Source organism: Gossypium hirsutum, chromosome A05 (assembly GCF_007990345.1).
Source record: "Gossypium hirsutum isolate 1008001.06 chromosome A05, Gossypium_hirsutum_v2.1, whole genome shotgun sequence".
NCBI classification, from domain to species: Eukaryota; Viridiplantae; Streptophyta; class Magnoliopsida; order Malvales; family Malvaceae; genus Gossypium; species Gossypium hirsutum.
This window is the reverse complement of record NC_053428.1, coordinates 9,697,902-9,718,197: the sequence shown is the minus strand read 5'-3', so window position 1 is coordinate 9,718,197 and position 20,296 is coordinate 9,697,902. Positions and strand designations below refer to the sequence as shown.

At 34.6% G+C, this 20,296-nt stretch overlaps 3 protein-coding genes across 9 annotated transcripts; 1 reads left to right on the top strand and 2 right to left on the bottom strand.

The window, feature by feature from the left end:
* Positions 1-566: 566 nt before the first annotated feature.
* Positions 567-7,322, bottom strand: LOC107959023 (serine/threonine-protein phosphatase 6 regulatory subunit 3). Of its 6 annotated transcripts, none has more exons than XM_041113261.1 (20): positions 7,028-7,322; positions 6,845-6,924; positions 6,198-6,301; positions 5,922-6,008; positions 5,715-5,790; positions 5,548-5,622; positions 5,380-5,433; positions 4,897-4,956; positions 4,674-4,790; positions 4,468-4,562; positions 4,152-4,360; positions 3,946-4,043; positions 3,683-3,786; positions 3,381-3,546; positions 3,134-3,256; positions 2,750-2,832; positions 2,308-2,446; positions 2,199-2,228; positions 1,894-1,964; positions 567-1,708 (listed from the first exon to the last, which is right to left on the bottom strand). In XM_041113261.1, exons 2-20 carry the CDS (start codon positions 6,881-6,883, stop codon positions 889-891), a joined length of 2,550 nt encoding a protein of 849 aa, XP_040969195.1. In that variant the 5' UTR covers positions 6,884-6,924; positions 7,028-7,322; the 3' UTR covers positions 567-888. The 6 variants fall into 6 exon arrangements, with proteins under 6 accessions (XP_040969195.1, XP_016750462.2, XP_040969196.1 ...); XM_016894973.2 differs by having other exon boundaries at positions 4,897-4,959; positions 7,028-7,301; XM_041113262.1 differs by adding an exon at positions 6,378-6,443 and having other exon boundaries at positions 4,897-4,959; positions 6,845-7,299.
* A 2,427-nt stretch (positions 7,323-9,749) lies between these two features.
* On the top strand, positions 9,750-13,108 carry LOC107959024 (CASP-like protein 5A2). Of its 2 annotated transcripts, XM_016894977.2 has the most exons (5): positions 9,755-9,853; positions 9,980-10,022; positions 10,300-10,628; positions 11,571-11,703; positions 12,600-13,108. In XM_016894977.2, the coding sequence occupies exons 3-5, from the start codon at positions 10,390-10,392 to the stop codon at positions 12,789-12,791; spliced, it is 564 nt and encodes a 187-aa protein (XP_016750466.2). In that variant the 5' UTR covers positions 9,755-9,853; positions 9,980-10,022; positions 10,300-10,389; the 3' UTR covers positions 12,792-13,108. The 2 variants fall into 2 exon arrangements, with proteins under 2 accessions (XP_016750467.2, XP_016750466.2); XM_016894978.2 differs by lacking the exon at positions 9,980-10,022 and having other exon boundaries at positions 9,750-9,853.
* An 868-nt stretch (positions 13,109-13,976) lies between these two features.
* On the bottom strand, positions 13,977-20,296 carry LOC107959025 (homeobox-leucine zipper protein REVOLUTA). The gene is made up of 18 exons (XM_016894979.2): positions 19,220-20,296; positions 18,973-19,138; positions 18,441-18,520; positions 18,259-18,349; positions 18,022-18,117; positions 17,813-17,926; positions 17,639-17,722; positions 17,349-17,504; positions 17,191-17,265; positions 16,955-17,061; positions 16,647-16,830; positions 16,334-16,522; positions 15,987-16,067; positions 15,422-15,556; positions 14,964-15,298; positions 14,707-14,812; positions 14,431-14,580; positions 13,977-14,328 (listed from the first exon to the last, which is right to left on the bottom strand). The coding sequence occupies exons 1-18, from the start codon at positions 19,450-19,452 to the stop codon at positions 14,179-14,181; spliced, it is 2,532 nt and encodes an 843-aa protein (XP_016750468.2). The 5' UTR covers positions 19,453-20,296; the 3' UTR covers positions 13,977-14,178.

The window sequence follows — 20,296 nt, the reverse complement described above, 5'->3', positions numbered from 1 at the left end:
ATTCAAATTAAAATAGTGAGAGAATACCTCATCATCCTAAAAATACAATAAGGTAAGGTTTGCGTGACATCTACCATTCAAGAAAAGGACGGACCAACGACAACTGACTGGGGGTATAAACATACATACATAATTTTGGAGGTCGATGAAATAGGGAAAAGCCTTTGAAATAAATGAAAAAGAACATTAATCACTTAATGGACATGGTGATAGTCAAAATACACGACTACGATCATGATTAAGAGCAAGAAAAGAGATAGTTGGTATCTCATTATTCAAACAAGCAATGAAGGTTTGAGTAATGCTCATACAGCCAGGTTTACCTTACACGGAACTTCTGGAATTGTATATTCTTTGGTAACATGAATAGACTGATGAGAGCAACAAAATACCATGGGCTGTTAAAACATGCCACTTAGGTGGCATCTTCATACTTGGGTTTTGCAACCGATGTTCATATTATATCCAACACGTACATGATCCGACCCTCCCTGTCTATTACAGATACAAACAATCAAACTGCAAAGCAAAGAATGCCAACATTAAAGAAGAAAAAAAACCAACGATTTGGACAACTGCGGAGTTATTCCAGCCATTGAAATTAATTAAGTTTAAAAATTTGACGTGACAGGGAACCCTAAACCCTTGAAAATCAGACTAACAGGAAGAAAGAAACAAAACCTTGAATAATAATAACAATGACGGCAGCAGCAGCAATAACTAATGAACAGTACTAATCATTACCATACCACGTGGAAACAAAATTATAATGTACATATGAAGTATGCTTTACAGCTTCAGCCCTCCTCACCAACCAAATCTTCGATTCTGGGTCCGAGATTCAAGTCCAACTTTCAGGTTCAGCTGAAAACATCTTTCATCCAAGCATTATTCTGAAACAGAAACCTCTTGATCAACCCTCCAATAGTTTGAATCATTAAACTCCTTCATTCCAGCTCCATCATCATCAGGATTCTCCTTTTCCGGTACCTTTGGAACACTGCTCCTCTTCAACGGCCCTGCTTCCCCAACTATCCCTTCTTTTAATGCTTGTTCCATTGCCTTCTCTGTACCTTCTAATTCCACACCTACAAATTCAACATCCTCTTCAAACAAAGAGGGCACCGATGGTGGAGATTTCTGATTTGTATCACTGCCCTCTGATCCTTCACTTAAATCCATGGAATCTGAGGAACCACTTGGAAGTACAGATTCCCCATTTAAGGGGGCGCCAACATCAGTTACCATTGTCTCAGTTTGGCTGGGTAGGTTGACATCTGAGCTGTCATCATCAAGAAACGGATTCTTGCTTGAACCACCTACTTGCAAGTCTGGATATTCTCCCCATCTCACCCACTCAGGTAAAGACCTGTCTCCAAACAACTCGTTTTCTGTTGTCTCAAACCTGAAGAATCCCATATCTTGAGTAGCATTGGCTTTCTCCCCTTGTGGACTCAAGTCTCCATCGCTCATAAAATTGTTAAATTCATTCATCACATCTGAAGTAGATGTGCTATTCACTGACTGGCTGTTTTCATTCAACTCATCTTCCTCTCCAACTACCACTTCATCATCACTACTGCTGTTACCACCATTTGCAGTGCCATTCAAGTTCATCTGAGTCATCACATCTGTGGGCGACGTGGTTGCAGGTGCATTACCGGTTCTGTCATCTTGGAATGCAAACCAGTTGGAATTTGTGAACAGGCTGCTCATTAAACATGGGTTGTAATCTCCATTAATATGGCTGCTTTAACAAAACAATATAAACTGTGCTGATATGAAAGCTAAGGCAATAGGATGGTCTTCCACAACATTACCCATCGGCTGGTCCAAAATGAACCTCATCAACCAATTACTCCATTACTATTGAGTAATGACAAGAAAACTCACCTTCCTTGTTCATCACCAAGCCTCAAGGATGATATGACCACCTCAGCAGATTCATCATCAAAGTATACATCCTGCAAATTGATAACATAAATTAACTATTGATTTGATGCCAAAAACTGAAGAAAATTTTTTCCTATTTGTTTGGTTCTCCATCACTCATGCTGATCTTAACATCTACCCTAGCTTATATTGTCATCAGTGTCTTAACAGGCAAATAGAGAAGCCATTGGAAAAACGACTTATTGGCCTTATAAGCAAACATAGAGAATCAATTTCCAATTAATTAAAAGAATTCAGTCTCTGACCTCATCATCTCGATCAAGAGCACCTTGCTCCTGAAAGCAGTTAAATAAAAACAATAAGTAGAGAAAACATGTGGAATTAATAGACTGTTATAGAAGCCAAACTACATACTTCAATATCATCATTCCCATGCATTCTGTATCTGAAAGCCTGGCTTAGGTTATTTGCTAAAGCTGCGACATCATAATCTCTATCATGAAGATCATCTTCATCACTATCCCTCGTTCTGTCTTGCAATGATGTTGGGCGGCTGCACATGAGAAGGGAAAATATATGAGACTCTTTAAAAGACTATTCTGTTAGCTCTCCACCGATACAGTTTCTGCAAACAGCAATAATGCTTTAAAAAGCCATAGATAATTTAAAAGAGAGAACTATAAGTCAAATTTATGTCATTATAAGCTACAAATCTGCCATTAACCAGAGTCCATGAGTGCGATCGCGCTCACAAATGCCATATCAAGCACATATAGAATCTAGAGATAATTGACCTTCAATCATGTATCCTACTCATCTGGCTGCAATGCATATCAGAAGTGAAGCAAGAGCATACCCACAAGCCCATCTATAAACATTTTCAACTGCATTACGCTCTTGCAGAACCTTAGCTTGCCATTCATTCCATTCACTATTTTCCTGTACAGAATGTATGAACTTGTGTCAGCAAATCCACAAAAAATAAGTGATAAAGAACCCAATAAAATTGCCTAATCCAACATACATATCCAACCATGCAAGTCCAGCCAATGAAAGATACCACCAATGTGCCAAATAACACAACTAATTGTCATGAACTTAACTAAGATCTATCAGACAGCATAAACAGGTTCATACCCCAATTTTATTTATAACAAAAGTTAATTAAATAAAAAAATGCACCCACTGGCCATAAGATCTTGAGCACTCATACAACATTAACACATAGCAAATTCCATACCTGTAGACATGCCTGAATGCAGCTGTTGCTGCATCCCAACTGTACAAGTTTATTTGAAATACGTGTAATGTGCCCAATGTTCCCAACCCGTGTTGCACGTTTTCCAGCAGCAACTAAAGTTGGCTGTTTGACCAAAAAAAGGATTAGGCCAACTGCTTAATCAGGTAGCATTCGAAACGGCTTCTGATTAAACTAGTTATAATGCCTGTTAGCTGAATAGAATAATAGCAACATGATTAACATCTACCTGATTACTGTTACTGGAAAGAATTTGATGTTTGTCAGTTTGGAGAAATTTCCCAATCAAATCACATTCTTGAAGAAGATGATCAACTATAGCATCATTCTTGCTTTCCAAACAAGATAATATTATACTCTCCACATGATGGTGTAATGCATTGTTGTATGGGTACCTGCATAATTTCAAATAAGGAGAATGAATGTTAGCCAGCTAACAAAATGATCCAACAAAGTACATTCTTCTAAATTCAAACTTGCAATTAAATGCTTTCACTTTAATCAAGATGACAGTTCTAAGCATGAGCTTACTCAAAGAAAAGATCAAGAACTCGTCGAATAGCTCCTGAGTTGACCAATTCATTCTGTGCAGCTTCATTTCCAGTTCTCAACAGCACCGCAATGAACTCCACAATCTGAAATAAATAGAAAAATAATGCAAAAATAACCCGATAAACATTCAGGCAAGGCCACACAAAATCTGATATTGTGCAAAAACACCAAATAAGTCAAACAGGCTTCGAGTATTCCATGTTGGTTGGCTCATAAAATTTATAACAAGAATATAAACGAACCTTTAGACGATGCTTCCCGAGAGGTGGCCTCAATTCTCCATACGTGGTAGGCAAAATTTTCTCGTCAGATGACACACTCAAAAGCATGAGCAAGTCACCTGCACAAAACAAGCAGTCTTGATCACCATGGCTAAATTGCACATTAAATGCACCTAAGATATTTGAAAACTATCACATACAACTTGCAGCGAAGGAAATCCACTCACCAAGCTGAGGCAGCATTGCATTGATAGTCTCTGAATTTACAGGGATTGGAGGCTCATACATAAGTTGATTTCGGAAAGAATACATCAAGGAAGAATTAATTGCTGATCTTTTTGGATCCAACAATGAGATGCAAACTGAGAGTGAGTTTACAAGGCCAGATTTGGAATGTGAATCTTCCAATGCATGACCAAATATCCTTGCAACAAAGCTGTTCATGAGCATATTCAAAATTACATGTCAAATCACATAAACAATAGAGAATCGAAATGGTGATGCAGGTAGCAAGGAGACAGGAAGGAAGTAGATCTCACAAACCTTGGACTAGAGAGTTTTGTGGCTAATGCTGATGGCACATTCCGAGTTATTGCACATAATGTTTCTGCCGCATTAGCATGAACTTCAGGAGCACACTGGTTATCATAAAAAACAGGTCTGACACTCATTACAAAGCATGCTATGCCATGCAAATATTAGTACAGGATTATGTCATAAAAAGAATAAAACTAAACTTTCTCACTTACTGATGGACTCAATTTATCCACAATCATTTCCAGCAAACTGCTATCAGCTAACCATTGCATTACATCCGAAAAATTTGGATATACATGATCATCAGCAGCTACTAACCGAACCAAAACCTGTGAAAAGGTACATCTCATATCAATGTTCAACCCAAACATATTAAATTCCAAACCATTTAAATCCATTATTGCAATAAAACAATGAAAAGAAAATCTATAGTACCTCCATGATGGATGTGATTCCTATCAAATCAACCAGTTGGCAGAACACATCTTGATGCACCTGCTAATAGTCCATCTCAGTAAATTCATATGAATAAATAAACAAATCCATACTTTGTAGTTCATAGATCATAAACCACTGACAAACCCAATTTTGTCATGCAAGCCACTAGTCTTGTGGGGTTTTACATGTACTGCACAGATAACAAACTGACCAGATGAAAAAGGCTTATAATCCACGGAATAAATTACACAACTAATTCAGTAGGATTAACAAACTTGCAGGTGAGAACTTTTCTAAGTGCAGTATGCATGCCCATGTCAAATAATTCAACCAAGGAAGAATGAAGGGCAGACTCACATACCCAGTCTGAACTACACTCGTTATCCAGATTTGCAGGTTATTTAACACATCATCCAACAACACAAAGACATATATGAACAGATATGCAGGAAGTCTAAGAATGTAATACAGCTTACTTACTTGAACGTAGTTCATAAGTGGAACAGTCTTCCGTAGCATAAGGCATACAACAACCTAAAATAGCCATGCAAATGAAACCAGTCAACTGTTGATAATAAAAAGGGGGATCCAAAGAAAACATAACAAAAAACAGCACAGAAAAACTTATCAGAACGTGAACCAGCACACCTTACTGAAATAACCAGCTAGCAATGCACTATGAGGACGGTTCGGTTCCAAGAAGGAGAAAAGTAAGTTCATCAACTACATCATACGGAAAACCATATGAAACAAATATGACAACTATTTCAATAATTAAATATGCATGATCATATGATTGAAAATGAAACTAATACCTCTTCCTCCTCAGCTAAAGTCCTCAAAATGACATCAATCTCACATGTAAATATCTCACAGGCAATGAATGGAAACCTAGATATATAATTAATAAATCATCAGGAAAGTGAATAATTAATATCAGAAAGGTTACAAGGAACCAGAAAGAAGTCTAGTTCCTGATTTTATGAAAATGACTAGTTCCTGATTTTATGAAAATGACATACTTGAAGGAACGTTTGTTGTCAGCATCCTCTGGTGGTTCTTCGACAATATATTGCAACAACTGCTCAACTTGGGCTCTATCTCGTAGACTGCACTTAAAAATATCAATACATGATGAGCATCAAACAAGAGTAACTCTCAATCAGATTATACAAACACTGAGCCATTTTAGTTACAGAAAATCAACTTTAAACTTTGAAGTACAACCAATTGCACCAGACTAGAAAAAAAAAAGGGAAAAAAAGGAAAAGCTTAATATAATGTAATGACAAAATTACAAATTGATGAGTCGACTATTCAAAGCTTTGCACTCTTGGATTATTTCTTCCTCATCAAGAAGCTCTTCCAAAGTAAAGTTTTCCTTGTCTAATATTGAATCCACCTACAAAATTATATCACAGTCAATGAAAGTACCATAATCCTTGTAAACACAAATTTAATAAATCAGTCAACAATACCGGAAACAGTGGCCAAACATCAACCTAGAAACCAACTACACCATATCAACATAGCTTAAAAGATTTCTGCGAAATAGGATCAATAGCAGTTATCACAAATAAGATACTTCAGCTTCGAATAAAAAGAACCGGCCACTTCCTACTTCCAAAACTAGCAAAAAAATCAAAACGAATTCATGGAATTGAACAATTAATTTTCCAACGAAAACAATGCTGACAAATCTATGTCACTGAAATTACTTTGATACGTCATTAACGAAAACATAGTAGATTCCAAATTAAGAAAGCTGAGAGAAAATAATTAATTTGAGCCTAATGAAAAATTAACAAGTTCATTACCTGGAATAAATTAATACCGAAGGAAAGGATAAAATAAAATAAAAAAAAATCAAAGTTTCGAGTAAGGATTACAGAAATCAATAATTAAAATACAATTAATTAAGTAGCACAAAAATGAAATTACTCACGGGAGAAGAGGCGGATAGAGCTGTGAGCTGCCAGAACATGGTGAATGAGAGGAAAGATTAAGCAGAGTAGCTGAATAGATCTGTAAACCCTAAAATAATCAGTGAATCTAGGAATTGCCGAAGGAGCCGCGAGATTCAAGAGTAAATATGAGAACAATTTTTTTCTAAAAAAAAAAAACTAACTTTTGCTGTGGTTAACTAAAGAAAAAGGTCCACTAAGCCTGAAGATCGATAAGCCCCTAAAAAAATTTTGTAGCAGTGGCTGAGGCGATGAAGAAAAGAGGCATTCCGAAATTCACAAAATCATGGGATGGGTATGTCAGATCTTCATGTAAGTATGTTGAATGGATTGATGGATGCATGGACTTTGTGGGCTGCTTGTGAGAAACTGATCCGCAAGTTTTAAAGAAATGAAAATCTAAACTGACATTTCAAGCCTTTAAGGTCACAACTTTGACTTCGGTTGAAGAAAAACTCAAATGTAATAAATTCTTCAATCATTTAAGTATAAAATGTAATTTTTTTTTCCATTATAATTTATTGTAAAATATTCCCTTTGAAATATAATTGACCATATCTTTTTTTTTATTAAAAGAATTCTGAATTTGGTAAAATAAATAATTGTTGAATTCAAATGGCGAAAATTTTGAACAATTTTAACATGTTAGCCGAACTCGTTGATTAAAATGGTAGCCATTGCAATTTGGTAATTGCTTTGTTTGATTTAAATAATTGTTTTAAGCTAATAAAAAAATAATTATAAAAATAATTATGTTAAAAATAAATAATATAAAAATATTTAATGTGAATATCAGATTTGAAAAAATTTATAAGGTAAAGAATATGGGTAGTCGCTTAATTATTAGTAATTTTTTATCACCTAATTATAAAATAGTCACCTAAATATTTAAATTTTAGTTTTTTGTCACTAACTGTTAAATTATCAACGGGAAGATAACTTAGTAACTTTTAAATTGGTATAATAACAACTTTAACTTTAACATTTATACATTATATAAATTTAGTCTTGTTTCTAAAAAAATAACCCTTAACATTTACACATTGTTTACTTTTTTTTGCAGCTTTATTTTTATTTGTAACATTAAGAGTTAATTTAAAATAATAAGAAAATATTAAAATTATTATATTGAATTTTTGGGTGTTTCTAGTTTTGGTATATTTTCAATTAAACTTAGTTGATAGATTTATTTTTTTAGTTTTTTAGGTGAAAATAGCACCAAAAAAAGGATCAAATTACACAATGGATAAATATTTATGGTTAAAGTTGTTATTATGTTAATTTTAAAAGTTGTGACTTTATCTTTTCATCGTCTATTTAAAGAATAGTGATCAAAAAGAAAAAAAATTAAGTAATTAGATAATCATTTTATAATTTTTTCATAATTGAGTAATAAAAAAACTTATAATAGTTGAGTGATTAGAAATATAATTTTTTCAAATTTATAAATATTTTTAAGATAAATTTAAATTGAAGTCACTAAAATATTAATAAATTTATATTTTAATCACTTAACTTCAAAATATTATAAAATAATTACTAAATTAAAAAGTTTCATTTAAAGCTCCCTCATTTCCTTTATAGATCATGGGCAGTCATGGTTAGCAGTACCAAATCCAAATTTTAGTAAAATTTAAATATTTGTGTGTGCTTTTTAACCACACCCAAAAATTTTCGCTTATTTTAAATTGTTTTACTTTTTGTGCTTTCTAGACCTGACTGCTGTACATGTTACTTGTGATAGTTTTATAAAATTAAATATATCCAATTCAACAAAATATTTGTCAGCATTATAGTGATAGCTTGCTTTTTAGACTCAAACCCCAAAATTCAAATTTTGATTTTGATTTTGAAAAATTGAACTAAATTTCTTTCCCAGCCAACAAAATAGATAAAAGTAACTTAAATACAAATTATATCAAAACAAAACATAAATTATATATTAAAGTATAAATATGATATGGGTAAAAAAATCTGTTACATTAATATGATTAATTAAATACTGGCTAAATTATTTAGTTAATTACTCAAATTTTGTAGTGCTTTTATTTTGGTCACCTAAAATAAACTTTTTTATAGTTTTATCATCCATCTTTTAAGGCGTTTTCATTTTAGTTATCCAAATATTAAATCACTTACAACAGTTGACTATATACGTCACATTATATTCGCGCTTTCATTTTAGTCGACCAATTTCTAGGCCGCTTTCATTTTTATCACAAAAAAAATTAAGTATTGATCTGGATAAAAAATTAAAGATTAAAGTGAAAAATAGTAGAAACTAAAATAATTAAAAATTATCGAATTGTACTTGTTTACTCTCTTGCCGAAATTCTAATTTTTTTCAATATTAATATTTTAAATTTTAAAATATCAAAATCAATTATATAAATGGTTAATTTTATTATCTCTTGATATTGTTAGTCTATTTATTGCTATAATATTGAAATTACTTAAATTAAATAAATTAATCTCCTTCTATATTTTATAATTTATTTCTAGAATATCCTTAACGAAATCAACTCAAATAACTCATATTTAATAACTTTATTTTGAAATATAAAATTTTGATATTGAAAAGAAAAAGAAATTTAGTACTTGATAAGGCAGTAAACAAGTACAATTTGAAATTTTTTAAAATATTATTTTCATTTATATTATTATTTTATTTTAATCTTTAATTTTTTATTTTTATTAATATTTAAAAAATATATTTTATAAGTGATTAAAATGAAAGCGACTTAAAATTAATTGACTAAAATAAAAGTATAAATATAATATGATATGGACAATTAATCCAAAATAAAAATACCCTAAAAATTAGGTGAGTAATTGGTAAGTTTACCTTTAGATATTTTGCGTTTATATTTGTTTGTTTTTTTTTTTTTTTTGTGAAAGGGTTTATATTGGTTTTAAATTGTTAAGAAGTTGACGTTCTGGAAACTCAAGGGCTCAAAGCAACGAAAACAAAGAAAAATAGAGTTAAAAGAGTAAAGGCTCTCTCCCATTAACTTTTTTCTTCTCCCTTTCTTTAAATTATTATTATTTCCTTTATTGCCACTTAAAAAAAAAACCCGGAAGAGATCACCAAAATATAATCACTTTCTTAATGCCAGATTTCTCGCCTAATTCTTTGGGATTCATTATTTAAAATTTCAGGTAACTATGCAAATTGCTTTGTTTTCACTTGCCGAATCTCAGCTTTTATTCGGAAGCTCTGATTTTATTTTTCATCAATCCATTGTTAGCAAATAATAGTTTAGTTAATCTTTTGGTTTGTTAATTTATCACTTATATATATAAGTTAGATGACTGATGTTTCAATTTTTGACAATTTTGTGATAACTAATTTCACTGTTTAAAAGCGATAGTTTATCTTTTTTGCTCTTTGTTTTTTGTTTTTTAAATAATTTGATTGAATTCCGTTTGATTATAGCAAAAACTAGAAGTAAAGGAAAAAGAAGATTGGTTATTTGATAAGTTTTGGGAGCTTTGAGTATGAATTGAAGGAGATTTAGTTGAAGAGATGAATTTGAGCCATGCCTCAGTCCACCCAGTGGAAGATCTACCAACCACGGACGGAGGCGTAGGTATAGGCGGCGGCAACAACAACAACGAGGTGCCTAGAGTGAGGATGAAGGATATTCAGGGGATGCCTGGAACGGCAGGAGGGCTCGCGTTGCGGATTTGTCAGTTTGTTTCTGCAGTTATGGGACTTTGTATTATGGCAACCACCAGTGATTTTCCATCTGTTACCGCCTTTTGGTAATTCTTTTTTGCTTAATGTTTGCCTGGATTTTTTAGTGATGATTTTTTTTATTTGCAAGCTCTAAAACTCGTATGTAAATAATGCTATAAATTTAATGTCAAAAACCTTATCTTGTCATCCGTATTGAAATTTTACTACTTAAGAAATGAATATAGAAAGTTGCTAAATTGTCAATTTACATCTAGTTCAAACGTAAATTAGTTTGTATATCTAGTGAAGGGAAGATTTCTTTTCTTTCTAATGGAATAAAACGTTAAAAGCCCAGTCTGAAAAATGCATAGAAGTAGTATGATTTTGTGCCTTCTATGTAGGTAAGCTTTTTGGATAAGCATGGGAAAGAAACCAAATTTTCATCTGTTTCAAATATGAAAATACGTGTCTTTCGCTTTACACATGCTTTCTGTTTTTGGTTGGTTTCAAACCTTGGGGTAATTTGCTAATTTTACATGTTTTACATGCCAACTGATGTCTAAGATTAAATAAATCTGTGAGATGTCAAACAATTAGAGCATCAGTTCTGAGAAAATGGCAAGTGGCGATAGTAGGATGTCTTCTGCCACACTCTTTAGGTACTCTATTTTCTGCATTTTGATACTAGTAAGGGTTGTGTAAGAGATAGGTTCCCTTGCTGGTAACGATGCAAGGAGGGGAGAACCTAATTTGTTTTAGACCTCTTTTCTGCTTTGAAATGAGATTGTAAGATCTTGACTCTCACAGTTCGATTTTGTCCTAATAAGATTATTTAAATGTATATTATTCAGTTCTTGTTTCCTATATGCATCACTTCTTGAACTTCTTCTGGAGTCCGCATGCAGTCTTTTCTGTATTGACACTGATATGATTAGCAAAGTGTGAAGCACCTACAATGGTTTTGGTCTGTATTCGATGTTATCATGACTCTTTCGTAACATTGAGCTTTTTGTTATTTTTTACATCAGCTACCTTGTAGCTGCCACTGGCTTGCAGAGTGTGTGGAGCATGTCGCAGGCTATAATTGACATTTATGCCCTTTTAGTGAGGCGCTCATTGCAGAATTATCGTGTTGTTAGTTTGTTTGCTATTGGTGATGGGGTAAGCTGTTTATTTTTTGCAGTTACAAATGAAGCTAAATGGTTGGAATACACGTAATATCCTCTTTGTCTGCATGTCTAGCTTCCTCAGAATTGTACCACATTCTACCTCCATTAACTATAGATTTAGTGCATCTGCTATGGCCTTAATGATTTGCATTCAAAGCTGCTTGATCTACCTTGTGACTCCCTGTGGTGGAAAGCTTCTCTCTCCTCTTTGAAAAGTTCAGTTAATCATTACTCATTCCAATATTCTTCAACTTCCTTTCGTCATTGAGCAATTTGGCTTTTAAAGCAATAAAACTGTATTAACAATGCAATTTTCCCTATCAAAGTTCATTGACTTGCTCTGGGTTCTTTGTATGCTGCTATAAGAAATTGGTGTTAGCATGGCCAACAAGTAGTAGAACCCTAGAATACTTGTAGTCATCAACAAGTCAAAGTTATGCTGGATGGATTTGAGATCCGTTCCTTTCTTTTCTTTGCCAAAAACTGGATTCAAGTTTTGGTTGGCACTTTTTTATGAGTTTTACTCAAACTGAAAAGAAAAGCCTACATTTTACTAGTCTTTGTTTGAAGAAGCCTCAGGATTGCCATAGTTTTCCTGCACCGTTCACAATGAATATGTAGAACTTATTGCTAATTCCTGTAGAAGAATCCAGTGTTTGTTTGCATACTTTCTGCATATGCCATGTATCTGGAGTAAATTTGAACTGCAGAACCTTTACATGCACTTGCATTAGTTAAGAGCTCAAACAATTCTAGTTTTTTTCAACACTGCTTGCTTTTTATCTGCCCATTGTGTTAGATGCAAAGCTCCCGAGATTTTGGAAATTTGTTGTCTGCTCTTTCTTATGTAGTTTCTTTTGTCTTGATCATATGTTTTTTGCGTTGCAGATCACATCCACTCTGACGTTTGCTGCAGCTTGTGCTTCTGCGGGCATTACTGTTCTTATTGACAATGATCTAAATAGCTGTGCACATAACCATTGTTCACAGTTTGAAACTGCTACTGCAATGGCCTTCATTAGCTGGTTTACTTCATTACCATCATTTCTCTTGAACTTTTGGTCGCTGGCATCCCGGTAAACAGGTAACATGGAAAAAAAGAAGTCGATGGGAGTATTCAGATCATTTCAGAATGCCATCCAAAGCATTTTTTTATTATTATCCCAAGTATATTCCTTCATAGCTTTCTCAGATGCCTTGAAGATACAAGAACTTGGTTTTGTGATTTTAAAGTTGTATAGTTTGTATTCTATAAATTGGTCTTGTGAGAAAAATATCTGGGGCATTGGACATTATGAATACCGCCAGTTGCATCTTTTGGAGATTGAATGATTCGATCACATTATTGTAAAACATGTATAATTTTTAATACTAGATGGTGTGTTTTACTGGTCGAATTTTATGACTTTATGTACCATTGAGCTTCTCCTCCTGATCACCGACTGCAGGATTCCAGTTCCAGACCTGTGTTCTTTTGGTGCAAGTTTCCTTTCCCCTAGATCGGGCTGAGCTTTTATGAGTCTCGCCTCTGTCATCTTGAGTTACTCTAGTAACAAGCTGAACCAGATTTGCATATTTTAGCTCCGACACTAGATGAGAAACTACAAAAACCCGTGTATGAGTGTTCTCCTTCCCTGCGTATGCATGTAGAAATTTGTGTTTAAGAAAAAACATACAATATACGTGTAATATGTACAAAATTAAAATAAAAAATTAATTTAAATTTTGAGTGAAAAGAAAATTTAAACAGATAAACTTATCAAATTAAGAATATTAAATGTATTTTAATTATTTATTATGACACAATTATCATTTTTCTTAGAATTAGTATCGAGTTAACACAAACAATAAAAGTGAAACAAAGTGCAATAAAATTGAAATATATAAAAATATAATTTATTTAAAATATGTTTAATAATTTTTTTAATTAAATTGGTGTCAAGCTGAAATGAGAATCAAGTTCAAACTGAGCTTAAATCGAATCATCTCGTCAACATTTCTTAGTTTTACCAAGCATTAACGGACCACACAGAATATGAATTATACTCCAAATCTATAAATTATTATCAATCTTTTGCGCTTATATTTTACTGTCAGTACTTCATTTTAGATTTAATACAAATTGATAGATGGAATGTTAGTTCTAAAACATAAAACAAACGTCAATGCGTGGAATATCTCCATATTTATTATATTCAGTGCGTTGATTTTGGGTAGAATACCAATATTTCGAAATGATTTGCAGGCCTGTGGCTGTGAGCAATCTTTTTGGTGCACTAAAAAAATGGATTAAATTTATATAATGCAAACCTGAACTGTTCGATATTACAAAACATATTTTTTCTGTTCTTTTCCATTTCATCTAAAATTTCCCTTTCATTTTTCCTGATCTGTTCATTTCCATTTTCCGGGAGCAGCTATGGGAAAACCTTGGTTTTCAGATAAATAAATTACAGTGAAATGGTGTTCACACAAAAGACCAGTTAACAAAGGAGAAGGCCAGGCAATGGACAGTGGACTCATCAGCTTCAAGGACTTTCCAGGCAAAAGCTTGTTCATACGAAACATGGCGTCCCATTGTTGATATGCAGATTCCCGCCGGCAAGCAAGCATATCCCTGCCATTTAAGTTGAAATCTTTAGCCAACCACACATTTACTTACATAACCCCTTTCCTAAATGGTCTAGCCAATCTGTGTTCTAAATGGTTTCGGACTCACCTGCTGCATTAATTTGCCAAAATCAGAGCACAATGCCTTGCGACCGGACTCGTCAAACAATTTATCGAGTGTGATGTCTTGAAGAGCCACTAGAGTTGTCTCAAGCATGTCAAGCCCAGCTTGATTTGCAAAGATGAAAACCGGTTGTGACTGCAAAACCAAAACAAAAGTATTACTTGATTCGAACAATTATGAAGAATGCACCTGAAGGACCTGATATACAAAGTCCAATGATATGCATCTAGCATTCTAGATTTTTCAGAGTTGTCGCCATACCTTCAACGAACAACACAGTATCGCATCCTGATGTTGCCAGAGATTCTTCAATATTGAGTCACCGCCAAGTGATTCAGATCTCAACAACTCCGCCCCTAAATGGTAACTGAGTAAAAACAAACGGAAAACTCCACATCAGCAACTAGAAAAGGAAGAAGGATGAATGAGGTGATTTGGTAAACCATGACGGCAGATATAATTTCTAGTGTGGTATGTTAGCAAAAACTACTATGTATACAAGAAATGAAGCAACTCGCCTGTAGCTCCGGCAAATCCAGTGAGCCAGTGTAAGCGTTTCTGGAGAGCCTGGAGATAGCTTTGATCCGACAGCTGGGTTCAATCCAGACGGCGATATGGCCATGGCAACCCTCTGGACAGAAGAAATGACACTGCGGACATACTGGCGTGCCATGGTTGCAACATTATCCCGAAGATTGCTTTCAAAGGGAAACTGGAAGGCAATTGTCAACACTGATCGTGTGTTCCGACACGATGAAGTGTCTCCTGCAGCATGATTTGTTGCAGGTCCTACCTCGAGACTAGAAGTCAGATCCAAAGTCCGATTTGTAGTCAATGAGTCCTGTGTATCAGACTGAATGGTAACAACATCAGTACCTTGTTTTTTATCTAAAGACCAATGGAAAATCAGAACAATAATAATATTGACAATGACTAAGCGTGGGAAAAGTTCGGATGGAAGGCAGTGAAACCTAACTGATTTTGAATCCAAAGGGATAACACGAAATCCAGAAGGTAGTAGGGGACCATCATCCGGAAACATTTCATCAATTGGGGCAAAGACAAGCTCCGAACAGGCTCCAACAGCATTCTCATCGATTCCACTACATATCTGCAAAAATGATAATACAGATAAAACGTGCCTGTATATATATAAGGTCGGGGTCATATTCAATCAACTTCATTACATATTGAACATTACATACAGCTGTAAATATGAAGGCAATTCAAATAAATTGAAAGCATGATTTAACCATTAGCTGGAAGGACATAAAGGGATTTTAAATGTTGCACGGATTATCAATATAATTAATCAGGATGAAATTTATTGTAAATGCCTCAAAAGTTGTTAAAGAAAGATCAAAGGTTCAAAATTTTTTACCAGAAATGCAGTTCAGAGGTTTTAAGCAATAAAAACATTGGTTTCAAGTTTCATGCTAAAGATGTAGAAAACCAGTAAAATGGCAGAAAGTGGGTTTTATATTTTCAGTTCAACGAGTAAATAGACACTGACACTCAACAAGGCATTATGAGAGAAGCACCTGCAATAGATGAATATCCCTTGATACAAAGGCATCTTCTTGCACAAAAGAATGGCCTTCAAGTCTTATCACTTCGAGTAGCTGATACACAATAAATACAACATTAGCAAAGTTTATCGACAACTGAGACAAGATGACACTTGCAATTGAAAACAAGAGAATAGAAAGGTGAAGATGCATCTTATTGGAACTCTCTAAGGAAAAAAAAAAGAACAAAAAGATTAATCATTTGAAATAAGGGCAACAAAGGCATTTGAAGTAAATATCAAATTATAGATCTCCATTAGCTTACACAGCGACCATAAAACACACTGCAGAGGAATCAAATGACCACATAGAAGATATACCTCCTCATGTTCAATGGTGTGGCCAAGTGGCATGATGATCTGACTCCCCGTAAACCTTGTAGGTCTCATTCCAGGATAAGCATTTGTTCCAGCCTTCAACGATGCAGCACAATAAGCGTCGACATTGAAATCAGCCCACTCTGACCGATGCTCCCTAAGAAAACGTACAAGCACAGCAGGCGCAATATTCTGACAAAGAAAAAAAAAACCATTTCAACTAAAATTGCAATGAAAAGAAATGCTATATGTAATATAGTCAGCATTATAGAATAAGAAAACAGCTTTGGATTGTTAAGGGCTGTCTAGAACTTACTTGAAGCAACATGGATGCCTTGGCACACAGAACACCCCCAAGGAACGAGAGAGCATTGGCAGGATTTGATGTGCTGCTAAAGCTCTTGCTTGAATTAATTGCAATTATCACATCCTCAGTTCCATCACAATTCATTATTGACCATCCATCATCATTGAATCCATTTATTGCATCATTGAAGCCTCTACAAGTAAATGATAGAGACACAAATATCACAACGAAATACAGCGCATGACACCAAAATACAGGTGCTGCACATTTGTACTCAAAATCTAAATTACGGGGCATAATATAATCCTTTTAGCTACCTGCTTAATCTTTGGCTAAAAGTTCTGAGTACAGCCGGCTGCCTGCCGAGACTGTAAACCACCTCACCACTTGTCTCCTGGGCAATCTGCCTGATGTAACGTAGTGCCTTTGCAGAGATCAAACAGTCAGTGCTTTTAGCAATGCCTTTTGAGGCAACACAAAAGAAACTCTCCATATTTCAGTAGTTTTAAAGTTAAGAGGATAACCATATTGATAAATCAATCTATCTACTCACCGCAATTGTCATTTTCTGTGCAATTACTTTAGACGATTCATAAAGCGGGCGCAGCACCTCTGGCACACTCCATGCCTGCAGTAATCGTAGAAATGAAGACTGCCACAAAAGATACAACTAAAGACATCAGGAAAGTACCTACTCATCAGAAGTTGTACCTCAAGATTCAGGTGGTCAACGATATGGATGATCGACCCTCCACCCTCACAAGGCCTAATCAAATAGCCACTAGGAAGCACTTCAGCTCTCACAAATTGAGCCGCTGCAGCTGCGCTTGGGCCAGCACCCGAACCAGAAAGAGACCTCTCACAGACCTTGGAAAAATAGAGCAAAAAAGGTAAATACTATCAGCAAGCCTAATCATGTTATTCTCAAGAAGCATGCATATGAAATTACATAGCACTGCTATACATTATTTAAATAAATAACAAGTGCAAGACATGCATACCACAAGACTTCCATTCTCTAAAGTTGTAGTGTATCGTAGAGTCCAAAAGTCCCTTGCAGGAGCCAGCGTAGTTGGAGCAAATTTCTAAAACAGATACAATTTTAGTAATTCCTCAAGAAAAGAGGGTAAACATTCACTCGTAAATAAAAATACAGTGGAATCATTCTTCTTAACCTGTGCATATACAAGTTCGATTGTTCCGCCATTGCCAGCTGGAAACATGGTAAAAACTTCAAGGTTTCGGCAGTCTCGAGACCAAGATGGACGATCTTTAAGAATCTCCGCAATCTATTAACAACAATTTAATCATGTTGATCAGATCAAATAAATCTGGTACGATAATAAAATGTCTCGATTCTTTATAACAACACTAGGATTCATACCTTTATAGGTTCTAAGCTTACAAGACCACAGGCTCGAGCTGCCACTCCACTACAACTTTGGGAAATGGTAAATATCCCAACCGAATCCGGACCAGGCTGACAACAGTTTTAAACAAACAGGCTCAGAGAAACTTCTAATTCTTTAAAGAAAGAAGAAAAACAATTATCACTAGATTCATATGATAAAATCAACAACAGAAACGGAAAATATAATCGGTATACAAGTCACTGACAAACCTTCATCCCAGGCATCTGGACCCAATCGACAGCAGTTCCCGTAGCCTTGGAAAGGAACTCTGCCAAGGTCTCCTCTGCAATGGAGAGGAGTCTGCCAACACCATAACAAAATTCACAGTATTTATTAGAATACATACAAACAGATAGAGAGCTGGTTCATTGTAGTTAAAACAGAAATTTACCCAGCAGGGCTATTGGTATCTCTGAGTGAATGCTGAGGAGTGGTGCTCAAGGAATCACAGTTTGCATCAGCTGCTGATGTCTGAAAAAACATCCAAAATAAACAGCAATGATGTCAAAATACTTACAAAGGGACCACAGAAAATGCATAATATATGTTTATAGAAAAAAGGCCAAAACAATCCCATAACACAAAGTAAATAGCGAGTGGTGCAATTACAATAGACGCGAGGATAAAAAAAAGTTAGAATTGTGCATAAATAGAGGGGAACCAAGAACAAAAATATATAGACAAATTAAGGGAAACACCACATGGGGAGAATAAGACACAAAAGCTGCATATAATTGGTAAGATGTATCTGATGCCTAACACCAAAAGAAGGTATAAAAAAAATTATGTTTACTATATTAACTGCTAAATCTAACTTAAAATGTAAATAAAGGGCATATATTTTCACATTAAGCATTTTGATACAGTTCTTTAATATGAATTGAAGAGAAACAAACAAAGAGGTTGAGACTAAAAGAAGATACATTTACAGTATGCAGTTGTTGCTTCATATACCCATTCTCGCAGACCAGCTGAGACACCTGTTTTTGCAACCGATCATTCTCCTCCATCAACAGCTTGTTCATTGCTGTTAATTTTCTATTCACAGTCTGCAGCCTTGAAGACTCTTTTTTTTGCTTCTCTCTACACCTGCACATTCACAACCCCATTACTAAAGTTTTTCTAGCTCCAAAAAAAAGACCCCTTTTTTTTGAGTTTATAACAACTTACCTGCGATTTTGAAACCAAACTTTGATCTGTTTAGGTTCGATGTTTGAAAGAATGGGGCATTCCCTTATCAACTGTTGCCTACGCAAGGAGCTGGGCTTGGGGCACTCAGCATAGACCCGTTCCAAAGCTTCAACTTGCTCAGCCGTGTATCTAACATACTTGCCACCATCAAGATGTTTGTTGATGCTACTGTCACTGCTGCTTTCTCTATGTTGGGCCAACGCCATAGCCATTTCTAGCTAAAACCAAGATTGCAAGAACCAATCTTTGTTTATATATATGAGGATTTGTCAGACAAAAAAAACACGCAGTGAGGGTGAGTGAAAGAAAGCCGTGAACTGACTGATAAAAGATAACAGCCTTGTTGTGGAGGATTTGCCTATAGAACTAAAGATTATTTTGTTTCTTAGTAAAGTCCGTCCCTTTTCTACGGTATGTTTGAAACTGAAGAGAGAGAGAGAGAGAAAGAGAGAAAAAAAAAAAGAGAGAAGCTAAAATGAGTAGTTCTAATTTGAGACAGCCTCAAGTAAAAGCCAAGTGGGTGGTGTTTTTTTTTTTTGTGGGTTTTTTGTCTTTTGTTTTCTTTTTAGCTGACGATGAAATGATTATTTAAAAAAAAAAAGAGAGCCTAAAATCCTCCCCAAAGATCCAACTTTCAAAACGTTCTTCAAAAGCAAAACGCCAAGAAAACTTGATCTCAACACCAAAGTGAAAACACTTCTATGAAACAAACTGGATGTAACTGAAATGGTTTTCAAGGGGGAAAAAAGAGCTTTGAGAGGCTCTCTCAAAAAAGAGAGCCCAGAAACAGTAGCATCACAGAAAAGCTGGTTTTTTGCAAGAAAGCACCACAAACGTGAATAACAACTAAAATGCTAACCATGTTTGAAGATGAAGAGAGTCCTTAATAATAATAATAAAAAGATCTTCAACTCTTCTCAAAGAGCATTACGAAGAAATAATTTCTTTAAAAAGAAAAAGAAAAACCCAACAAATATAAAAATTATGTCAAAAGAGAAGATAGAGAAATGGAAGGAAAAAAGAAAAGTTGTGACAGTGAGTGATCTAAGTCTGAGC